General features: G+C 49.2%; 2 protein-coding genes across 7 annotated transcripts in view; one reads left to right on the forward strand and one right to left on the reverse strand.

Annotated features, from left to right (window-relative positions):
* RGSL1 (regulator of G protein signaling like 1) overlaps nt 1-1,625 on the reverse strand; it is a 111,559-nt gene extending 109,934 nt beyond the window's left edge. For all 3 annotated transcript variants that reach the window (XM_081024576.1, XM_081024575.1, XM_081024577.1), the window contains exons 1-2: nt 1,459-1,625; nt 1,033-1,098 (exon numbers count right to left, since the gene is read on the reverse strand). The gene's annotated coding sequence lies outside the window, so the exon portion shown is untranslated. The remainder of the gene's footprint in view (nt 1-1,032; nt 1,099-1,458) is intronic.
* Nucleotides 1,342-10,930, forward strand: GLUL (glutamate-ammonia ligase). Of its 4 annotated transcripts, none has more exons than XM_081024583.1 (8): nt 1,825-1,961; nt 2,828-3,074; nt 4,500-4,678; nt 6,002-6,163; nt 7,629-7,775; nt 8,188-8,315; nt 8,502-8,701; nt 9,243-10,930. In XM_081024583.1, exons 3-8 carry the CDS (start codon nt 4,513-4,515, stop codon nt 9,559-9,561), a joined length of 1,122 nt encoding a protein of 373 aa, XP_080880709.1. In that variant the 5' UTR covers nt 1,825-1,961; nt 2,828-3,074; nt 4,500-4,512; the 3' UTR covers nt 9,562-10,930. The 4 variants fall into 4 exon arrangements, with proteins under 4 accessions (XP_080880706.1, XP_080880709.1, XP_080880707.1 ...); XM_081024581.1 differs by having other exon boundaries at nt 1,833-1,961; nt 2,701-3,074; nt 6,002-6,178; XM_081024582.1 differs by having other exon boundaries at nt 1,833-1,961; nt 2,701-3,074.
* Nucleotides 10,931-11,660: the final 730 nt, after the last annotated feature.

Genomic DNA, 11,660 nt, shown 5'->3' on the forward strand with positions numbered 1-11,660 from the left:
TCTTCATATTATCTTCGCCTATAATAATATTACTATTTTCTAAACTATGTTCCAGGTACACGCCTCATTCATTTGCATATGCTATCCCAATTAATCCCTACAATAGTTTGGAAGGAAACTGAGTCTTCCTGTGGCTGAGTAACTAAGCCAACACAAAGCTGGTAGGAGGAAAAGCCCAGAATTGAATCTAGGTTTGGCTAACCTGAAGCCTAGCTTTTAACAACCACAACATAACACTCCAACACGCAGCACTGAAACCCAACGTGGAATCCCTTACACTGGGTAAGGTGCCTTCGCCAGTCCAGAATGTCACCTGTCTGAAACATACCAAAAAACCATTTGAGATGAATACTGCATCTGTCATGTTAAAGCACTACAGTGTTAGAACACATTCTGAAAGGGAAAGGATGTTGACCGAAGAAGCCAAGTTATGTGTGTGTGGTCGCAAGCAACATTTCTTTTCCATATTTGTGGTACAAAAAATAACCAGAAGAACAAACTTCTTCCCTTCCTCTTCCAAAAGCACTGGAAGCATGACTTCTTGGTCTTCGAACAGAAAAATCTCAAAGTCTCAAATACTGAGGCTCCTGAAAGATGCAATAAAGGCTAGACACTGTCAGGTGGTTTTCAGAGAATAAAAACAGAATGATCAATTAATAGAACTGGTATAATAATTATTGTGCACCTGTTGACAAGTATCTATTTCAAGATTGTGTTCGCTTGTACCTTTTCACAGCAAGGCTGAGAAGAGGAAGGGGTACTGATTCTCACTTTCCAGATTAAAAAGAAGGTGCAATAAATTACCTGTAAAGCAATAAACACCTGAGAGTATCTGTTTAAGGAATTCTAAAGTTTCTAAGTACACTGGGCTTTGAAGGGGGCATGCAAAGCCCCCCCCCTTTCCTTTCAGCTGCCCTTGGGGAAGTTTGCACACAGAATTTCACATCTCCTGGGGGACTCTAAAGGTCCTCTTTTTGAAGACCTTTACTTGCAGACCAGCCAACGTGGGCCCAGAGAGGCTGAGAGACTTGCCTTTAGGAGTGACGAGGAGGAATCACACAGATCTCTTGACTGTTCCTACAGCACCCAGGATCCTCTCTGTGGACGACACACACAGCCCTTTGATTACAAATGTGAGATCGAGGACTTCTGGTGACGTCCCCAAAGCCACTGAGAGCGGGCTCTTGCAGTCCTAACCCGGGCAGCCTCCAACCTGCGCTGCCCTCCGCGCAGGCCCGCGGTCCCCCAGCGCCCAGGCAGGCCCAGGGCTGCCCGGCTCCTGCGCCCCGCGCCCCTCTCCACTTGACACGTGCATAGAAAAGGGGATCGGGGGAGGGGGAAGTCCTCTAACAAGAAAAGGCAAATTTATGTTTCCGTGGGTGAGAATTTCCTTAGGGAGTTGTAGGGTCTGCAACAGGACCTACGAAGAGAGAGCATTCTTTGGCAAAACGATTCAACCTGAGGGCTGCAGGGGCGGAGGCCAAGGGCGGTTCGTTGGGAAGTTTGCAGACCCCGGTCGGGGCTGCGGGGAGGCCCCGCCGCGGCGCGCGGCAGCCCGGGTAGGCCGGGTGCTTCCTCGCAGGAAATCGCCTCCTCCCCGCCCCGCCCCTCCCCCGCCCGCCAGCGCCCCTCCCCCACGGCCCTTTCCCTTTCTTTCTGTCCCCGCCGCCTCGCCCCCTCCCGGGCGGCGCCCGCTCGCCCGCTCGCCCAATGGTCGCGGGGCCCCGGCGCGCGTCAGCCGATCCACCCCGGCTCCCGGCCGCGGGGAGCCAATCAAGGCGCCGGGGGCGGCTCCGGCCGCGGATAAAGGGGGCCGGGCGGCGAGCAGCCCCGCAGAGCCGAGGATGGAAGGAGAGCGGAGCGCCTGAGCATCACCCCCGGCCTCCTCTCCTGTCCTCTCCCGTCCTCTCCGCACCTCGCTCTCGCGGCCTGCCCGCCCTGGCACCTGCTCGCCCCCCCAGGTAAGCGGCCCGCCAGCCCGGGGGACCCGGAGGGGACGTGCGCCGCCCCCGCCGCCAGCCGAGCCGCACCGCGGGGCCCTGGCGTTCGGCCCTTTCCGAGGACCATGCCCGCCTGGGCTGCGCCCTGGCCTGCGGGCGGTCGCGCAGGCTTCCGCCACCTTGGTCCCCGGCGGGTCTCGGTCGGCGACGGTGGGGTGCGCGGGTCGCCAGGCTTTGAGGAGGGCGGGGACTTGTTTTGATCCGCTTTTGGCCGCTGGCGGCTCCAAGCGCCGCCCCTGGAGCTCGCTCGGCGGTGGGGTGTGCGCGGTGGGTGCAGTGGCCTGGCGGCCCCGGTGCGAGCGCGCCCTCTGCCTCCGCGGTGGCCGGCCGCGGCCCTCGTCGTGGTCTTGATGACCTTTTCGACGCCTCGGTTGAGGCCAGTGGCTCTTGGTGCGGTCAGCTCCGGCCGCGCGGTCTCGGGGGCCCGCCACTGTGACTGAACAATGGGGACCCCGGGGTGCAGCGTGGCGGCGGGCGCGGCCAGTGGAGAGGTCTGGCCGGGTGGAGACGGCGGCGGCGCACTGTCCTTCCCGCGACCCCCCCCGTCCCCACCCCCTCCCCCCGCCTAGGCCCTAGGCGGTACATGGCCCCCTCGGCCAGGCCCTGAGATCCCGACCGGGGCCCACGGGCGGGGCGCCGGCTTGCGGGCTAGTTCTGGGAAAGGGCTGTCCTCAAAGTGGATAATCCCAACTGCCCCAAGGATGGCGCGGGGGGACTCTCCCCGGGCCGCAAGTGCTTGAAGAGGACAGTGAAAGAACGTGAAGACGACCTGGAATCGGGGTCCTCGGGGTCCTGCTCCAACAGCTACGGCTTCATTGCCTATTCAGTGAACTCGGGAGAGAAATCTCGGATCAAGGTTAAGACCTTCAGCCAGCCACCTGCGTATTCCTGCGCGTCGGGGTCCGACCCGGATCGCCCGGCGTCTTCCTCTTCAGGTCCGTCTCCCTCGCCCCGAAAGCACCGGTGCGTGGACCAGCGAGAATCGGACAAGGAGGACAGGCTCGAACCCCACTCCAAAAAGAGAAGGGCCAAAGAGGGCAATTCCAACGATACAGTTAACCTTCTGTGGCCGGGGTGAGTGAAGACGCAGGGAAGAGAGGGCCCAGCCGGTGGCAGCTGCAGAAACAGCCCCCAAATTTCAGAATCGCGTTTTTCTCCCCACGGAGTCCACTAGGCACGCGTTGGGACCAGTTGAGCACAGTCAACACCTAGGCTGTTGGCACCAACTCGTCTCACGGAAAAAAGCACAAGATCCGAAACCAAGAGGCTTAAGGGAGAAAGTGTGGCTTGATGTTGGGGGTGTAACACGCTTGGGATGAAAGCTGGAAACTGGGTTGTAGCTTTAAGTGGGAACTGGAGGGATCAGGGAATCGTTTCTTCTGGACTAATAGGCAGAGACAGGAGTGCGGTTTGACATAACAAGTCTTATAGCTGCTGGTAGGCAAAGGTATTGGTTCTCCTCTAATAGGACGACTAGACAGGCCAGGTCCTGTCCCCTGGTGGAAGGGTGAGGCTGTCGTAAGGAGAAGCGGTTATGTTTTCAGCTGGGCAAACATGGATGGTTGCCCGTAGAAACTTTGTCACTGTACTTCAGAGAGTTGCCCAAGTCGTTGGAGAACAATGTGTTCCCTCTCCAGCCACCCTGGGCCACTGAGGGAGTGGGGGGAGGAAGCGGCAGAACCGTTTCCTCTTGGGTTGAGGCTGGTTTCCTGACTTCAGAGGTTGCCTTTCAGAGGTTCTGTGGTGGCTTGCAGTTTCTAGCATCCTTCAGCTTATGAAACCAGATCTTTTTGATTTAGAAGTGGGAATTTCCTAATTCCTTGGAAAGGTCTCAGAATGTCATTCTCAAACGTACCTTCTGCAGCGAGAACTTTGCCTCTGACTGATGGAAATTAAGGCAGTGTGCATCGAAGAAAACAACTTGTATCAGCTATTTCTACATCTTGGTGATAGGATGGCTGCCGTTCTTTTAGGAAGCCACCAGCCTTTTACATTTTCTAGCTAGCCCACTTGTTTTATCCATCGAAATGTGTAGGGTTTTGTCTGAGGGGTGAAGGAATCTTCAAAAAGATTTTTATTGAGATACCCCTTTGGGTGCAAGGCAAACGGGAGAGCCAAGCCTTTCTGTGGCTAGATTTTACCTATGTTAGGAGACCAGATCTGTTCCGTAAACTTCTGAATGTTTGTATCTTCTTTTTTGGTGTTCTTTATTGGGTTTTTCCCCCTAGAACAATTCCCCTACCTCCACTACACTGAGAAAATAAAGCTTAGACCTCACAAATGTGGATTCTAGCTTGAGGAAGCTTATAAGGAGATTTTTGTAGAATAGAAAACTCTAATGCTCCTAAAAGCAGAGTAAATAAATACACCTTTGAGTGTGTGACTTCTAAAGAGAGGGGTCACCACTCCCACTGTTGATTTCATTGTCGTTCTTATTGAATCATTGCTACAGAGGATCCTGTTTGGAATTGGTGTTCTTAACTTTTTCTCTCTCTCTAGAACATCTTCCACCATGGCCACCTCGGCGAGTTCCCAATTGAACAAAGGCATCAAGCAGGTGTACATGTCCCTGCCTCAGGGTGATAAAGTCCAAGCTATGTATATCTGGATTGACGGTACGGGAGAAGGTCTGCGCTGTAAGACCCGGACCCTGGACAGTGAGCCCAAGTGTATAGAAGGTGAGATGACTAGGTGGGGGGCCGCATGGGGGTGGGCTGCAGTCTGAGACCAAACCACTAGATTTGGCCTCTTTATTGTTCTGTTTGTAAAGCTTTTCTAAGACAGGGCTTTTCAGACTTCATTCAGTCAAAATTAAGCTCCTACACTGCCTCAAGGCAGGGCAACAATGGATCCCTTTATTTAAATGGAATCTTGCGTGTAAGCCAGTATATAGAAGACAAAAGATTAAAAGTCTGGTTTGGGAGGGAGAGGGGAGCTGACTTTGGGTATCCCTACTTAGTTGGCTCTAAAAGCACCCCACGGAACACAGTTTTAAAACCCCTGCTCTTACCTGACTGTACCTCGTACTTTACAAACTCTGAATACTGTTTCATACTCATGTATCACTGGGATTCTAGATGCAAAGTAAATACCTTAACACCCTAAAGTAGTTTCTAAATAGGACTAGCCATCCATATGTTTTTAGTTGATGCCGCTTTGGGAAATTCTGAAATCATCTATCTGATTGCTTATCCCACGAGTTGTGACCTTCATTTTTTGGTCTAGAACAAGCCATAGACATCTTCCTTCTGGAAAAGGATCAGAATAGAAAAACTACCACCTCTAGGATAGCTTCCTCTTCTAATAGTGTTCACATTTGAGTGAATGAATGAATGAATGGCCATGATATAAAGCATATATTGTACACCTGCTATGTGGCACGTATTGGACAAGCACTGGGGCTACAGGGTAAGAGTTTGGTCTCTGCCTTCGGAGGACTCATAGTCAGCTGGAGAGAGGAAGAAACTGATCTTTAAAACATAGTGGGGAAGTGGTAAGTGATGTGGGAGCATTTCTGAATAAGTCATCTTGCTAGTCGTCTATTTCCTCATCTATAAAATAAGGACACAGCTTAAGCTAGCATAGTCCGTAGACATAGTGGGGGCTTGAATTAGAGAAAGGAGCAACACAGATGGCCTAGTGGGGAAACCGCGAGTGTTTGTTTCTCCTATGTCAACATTTTAAGTGATGACCGACTCACTGCTAATGTCAGAATATTTCTGTTTATCTCCATGGTGTCGGAAAGACATAGTTAGGGATGAGACGCCACTCTTCGGTTGTTATTTCTTTTAAGGAAGTGATGCAACAATCTTGTTAGAACTCAGGCCTGTAGGGCTATATGCAGGTGTCAGATGTCATATTAATAGTGGCAGTCATGCCTCACTGACTTTCTGGAAAAGAGTGTAGATCATTAGAAATGAAAAGGTGAGTGAGGGGCTGTGTTCTTGCCTGTAAAACTCCTGTACCTCTTAACTTAATTTTCCCCTCCCTTTTAACCCCAGAATTGCCTGAGTGGAATTTTGATGGCTCTAGTACTTTTCAGTCTGAAGGCTCCAACAGTGACATGTATCTCGTCCCTGCTGCCATGTTTCGGGATCCTTTCCGCAAGGACCCCAACAAGCTGGTGTTCTGTGAAGTCTTCAAGTACAACCGAAAGCCTGCAGGTGCGTATTGGATAGGTATGGATACCCCCACCCTCATCCATGAGTGCTGTAAAAGAGAAGTAGAGGGTATTCCAAAATCAGGGATGGGAAGATTATACTATTTCAGGAGTCTGGGGGATTGGACTTGCATCTATTTACCTTGAACTTCCTCATTCAAAGAGGTACTGTGGGCCGTTCTCCCACGGTCCCCTGTTGTTGCATAAAATGACATTGATTTCTCCATCTGTTTGCTGGTGGAGTCTCCCGTGATGACACAGCCCCTCCTGCCTGCTTGTAGATTTAAGAACATGGATTCTGAAGTTAGAATGTTAGGTTTGAATTCTGGATGTGCAATTTACTGGTTACGAACTTTGGGAAGTTATTTATCCCCTATACTTCAATTTCCCCAAATTTAAAACGAGGAAAATAATAAAATCCATTTCGTAAAGTTGTTTGGAGGGTTACGTGAGTTTGATACAGGCAAAGAATCGAGAACAGTATTACATACGTGATCGGTTGCCACTTCATTCCAGACAGCTTATTTTCTTCTCTGTCCGTCCACTGACTAAAACGTGACCATCTTGGTTCACTGAGAACACCTCTTTACCTGAAGGTTTGCTGTAACTGCACCTTTGGGTTTTGTCAGGCACGCGTGCCTGTTGCTTCTAATTCTCGGCTGAAGTCTCCCTTCTGGGAAGTCTCTTGCTCCACTTTGCCAGTGAGGCTTTTTGGCGAGTCACTTAGTGACTCTGGAACTTAATTCTTAATTGTCTTTGTTTTACGGGGCAGTATCATATTGTGGTAAAGGGTGTGAGCTCTGTAGCCAGAACAGTTAAGGGTTTCCTAGCTGCTCGACTACCTGTCCTATAACCTGGGTGGGCCACCCAACATCACTGAGCCTCATTTTTTCACTTGTAAAAAGGGAGATTGGTAATACCCACCCCAGGGTTGTTAATGAAGACTCATTTGTGGGTTTTCTTTAACATGGAGGCCTTAAAATGGTTTCTGGGACATAGCTAAGCAGTCAGTAATAAGTCTGTATTATTTTAAAGTTCCCTTCTGGCTTAGAAATTATTTCCAGTTGAGCTCATCTCGTTTTAATGTTTTTCTTTTCCACTAGCCAATACTATGTAACTCGGCACTTAATCTTCTCACCTGGAATGTAAGGCTCCTAATACACACGCTTCTCTCAATAAAAATTGGTAGATTTTGGCTCTAAAGGCCCAAAGAAGGTGAAATTTGCTCTGTTCTGGATCCACTGTCATGTGACTTCGTTATAACGAAAGTGTTTGGGGAATCTCCCTACATACGTTTAATTACAGCTTCTCCCATTTTCCCCTCATACGTTGATGGGACACAGAAAGGTTTTACACTGGGTCAGTTGTGCTTATAATCAACACTTAAGCTGCACAGACTCTGAAGACCTTCTCCCCATCAGTGGATTTGTCCATAGGTCTCTAAAGGTGTGCTGATTCTTTTTTTTTAGAGACCAACTTAAGGCATACCTGTAAACGCATAATGGATATGGTGAGCAATCAGCACCCCTGGTTTGGAATGGAGCAGGAGTATACTCTCATGGGCACAGACGGGCACCCTTTTGGTTGGCCTTCCAACGGCTTCCCTGGGCCTCAAGGTAAGTCCCCTTGGTGAGAGATGACTTCTCGCAGTTGCTTAATTAATTGATGACGGAAGTCTCTCTTGCCAGAGATGGCAGTGACTCCATCACTGGAGGATCAAAATGGATCAAAAAGCTGTGGGAGTATCCCTAAGACTGGCTGAAATAATACTGGCCCTCACGTTCCCCAAATCCACACATGGATGTTTAGATATTAACATTGAGGGAAAACGTTGGGCTCCACTGAGGTTACAGCTAAGAGGAGCCCCCTGCCCCACTCTCTTGCCCCATTTCTGGGTAAAGGCAGGTACAGTGATTCTAGAGAGCCAGCGTTAAGAGCTTTCTGATCTCTGACTTTGGGCCATGCATCTTAGGTGGAAAGGGATGTGCTGGATTTCCCGCTTGACATTTCGTCTTGATGCCTCTGCAGGTCCATACTACTGTGGCGTGGGAACAGACAAAGCCTACGGCAGAGACATCGTGGAGGCTCATTACCGGGCCTGCTTGTATGCTGGCATCAAGGTCGCGGGGACGAACGCCGAGGTCATGCCCGCCCAGGTAAAGGGCTCTAGTCCACCGTTTTCCCCACCTGTGGGCAAGAGGGGGACTTTTACTAACAAGGGCTGCAGATGTTCCATTCCTTAACCCAAAACCCACGAGGTGAGAAAGGAGCCGGCTTTGGGGCTTCGGAGTGGGGTGAGTAGTTGTCTTTATTTTAAAGGCCACCCTTCTTGTTCTCTCTAGTGGGAATTCCAGGTAGGACCCTGTGAAGGAATCGACATGGGAGATCATCTCTGGGTGGCCCGTTTCATCCTGCATCGAGTGTGTGAAGACTTTGGAGTGATAGCAACCTTTGATCCTAAGCCCATTCCTGGGAACTGGAATGGTGCCGGCTGCCACACCAACTTCAGCACCAAGGCCATGCGAGAGGAGAACGGTCTGAAGTGAGTACCTTCTCCTGCTGGGGCCATCTTACTCACGTGCAGGAATACAGGAATACTTGGCAAGGATTTGATGTGTTGGGCATGAGGAAGCTGGTACCTTAGCTCTTGTCAGTTGACTTCAAAAGTTGTCTTCTAATCCTATCGTTTTGTTGCTGTTTGAAAAGTGCCCCAAAATTCTCTAGGAATAGAATGCGGGGTTGGTGACGGAAAAGGTGACATAGATGAAGGGCATTTGAAAATCTTTATTAAAGAACTAAATTAGTAACAATACCTCATTGATGCTTATGGGTCAGAGAAAGTCTTTGATTAGGACCTTTTCATTCAACAAATGTGATTGACTGTGTCCGGCACCGTTCCGAGCCCTGGGACACACAGGTAACAAGGTATGATGTTCTCCTGGGGATGTATTGAGGTGAACTGGAAACTGGGAAAAGACTGATAGATAAGTCACTCCATTCTTGCATCCATACCTGCTCCTCTGCCCTTGAAGGGCAGAGTTCCTAGCAGCAGGACGGACCCCCATCTTTTCTGTTGCCTCTAGGTACATTGAGGAGTCCATCGAGAGACTGAGCAAGAGGCACCAGTACCACATCCGAGCCTACGATCCCAAGGGGGGCCTGGACAATGCCCGCCGCCTGACTGGATTCCACGAGACCTCCAACATCAACGACTTTTCTGCCGGCGTGGCCAACCGGAGCGCCAGTATCCGCATTCCCCGGACTGTCGGCCAGGAGAAGAAGGGTTACTTTGAAGACCGTCGCCCTTCTGCCAACTGTGACCCCTTTGCGGTGACAGAAGCCCTCATCCGCACATGTCTTCTCAACGAAACTGGCGACGAGCCCTTCCAGTACAAAAACTAAGTGGACTAGCCTGGCAGCCATGGAACCCCTTCTAATTCCTCATCCCACTCCCATTCTCACCCACTCCCGATTGTCATAATAGCTGTAACTCAAAGGGCGGAATATCAAGGTCTTTTTCTTATTCCTCATGCCCAGTTAATACCTCTTGCTTTCTTTGGCCAGGATAGAGGGGTCAGGTTCTTAATTTCTTCACACACATACACCCTTTCCCCACCCCTATCACTGAAGCTTTCTAGTGTGTTAGTGGGGAGGTGGGGTGGGGAAACATAACCACTGCTTCCATTTAATCAGGTGTGTTTGTCCAATAGGCGTAGCTATCCGGACAGTGAGCATAGTATTTGTGAAGGGAGGGGAAGGACTTTTTCTTCAGGTAGCTGAAGGGGATGGGGGAGCTAGGCTTACTCCCAGGTGAGGTTAGATTTCCCCTCTCAGTGGGAATTTCCAGTTCTTAAAAGGTTATAACCAGCTTTCTAATAAAAGTGAGAATTAGGAGAGAGGAAACGAATTAGGAGAGAGGAAACAGGCAGGAAAATGCCCTCACTTGAAGACAAGCTTAGCATAAAGGGCTGGGATGGATAGCCCTACCTTAGAAGAAAAAGTTCTCATTGCTTGGTTCTCCATTTATAACAAAGCAGAGTAGTATTTTTATATTTAAATGCAAAAACAAAAAAATGATATATATGGGTGTGCAGATAGGTGTGTTTTTTTTCTAAAAGAGAAAAACCATTCGGGTCACCGGGAGCCAAATTTGAGGGGAGTTGTCAGATTAGAAACAAGGATCTCCTTTTGAATGGGGGTGAGGGTGGCAGTGCTTGAAAAGGTGGCTATTTGGGGCTGTTACTCCCTCACTACCACTTAAGGGTTTCTCTGTGCCCTGTCCATCCTTCTGGAGGGGGTGGACGTTGGTCAGTTAACAGGTGGAAGCACGTTAGCAGCAGCAGTCACCCGATCCCCGTGGCTTTGATTTAAAAGGTACACATGTACTTGTACACACAGGGGTATAGAAATCTGAGTTGGCTGGTCAACTTAAGCATGTTATTGACAAGGGGGTATTGGGGTTATTTTCTGGTGGGACTAGCATGTCACTAAAGCAGGCCTTTTGATATATTAAAAAAATTTTTTAAAAGCAAAACAGGATTTTCATCATATTTGTAGGGATTTTAAGTCTTTGTTTTACAGAATTGCTTGTTTGCTTCAGCTGTCTCCCTCCCATCTCTGCTCTTTGGGGAGATGGGGATAGGACTGGAGTCAAAACACTTGTAATTTTGTATCCTGGTGTCTGTTCTGAGTGTGAAATACTTTTTCCCTTTGTTAAGATTTCCTGAGGAGTTATTTTTTCTTTTATAATAAAAAACAAACCCCACCTTCATCCCTATGTTTTCCCTACTGTTCCTGGCTGTTTTGGTGTTGGCTGCGGCAGGCCGACTGTGGTTTTTTTCTTGCCACGATGACTTCTAATTGCCATGTACAGTATGTTCAGAGTTAGATAACTCCTCATTGTAAACAAACTGTCCAGAGCAGCTCTGAAACAACCAAACATAAGATCTCACGTGATTCTTTTAAATCCCTTCCCTATAAGCCATTTCATTCCCTTCTTTTCTACCAAAGAGTTTTTCTTAAGAGGCAAAGTAAGTTCAGATTTACCTGTTTTTAGAATTAAAACAAAAAACAAAAACCTTGGAGTCACGTTGCCAACCAGCTCTTCCCTGTACTTGGGTTATTTGGGATGTCTGCATTCAGGCATATTCCAGCCCTGGAGTTTTTACTAGGGTGTAAAATCCCACCACCCCTGTCCTCCAGAAACTAGCTTACTGTAATATTTGGCCTACCGTGCTATAACATTGTTTTGAACACTCCTCTGGCTTAATTCTATAGCTGCCTGAAGTATTTGTGTTATTAACTGATCTCACTATCCCTACTGGTCTTCATTTCATCCTCTGTGCAGCTGCCACTGATTCATCTAAATATCAAATATTGACCGCGTTGCTACCCTGGTTAAGCCCTTCCCAGGCTGGATGTGTTGGGGGCCAGCCAACCAAATATGCCCTGGATATGCCTTTTCTTGCACTAGGACCAGTGAGCTGCTTAAGATTCACCCC

Source organism: Rhinolophus hipposideros (assembly GCF_964194185.1).
Source record: "Rhinolophus hipposideros genome assembly, chromosome: 19".
NCBI classification, from domain to species: domain Eukaryota; kingdom Metazoa; phylum Chordata; class Mammalia; order Chiroptera; family Rhinolophidae; genus Rhinolophus; species Rhinolophus hipposideros.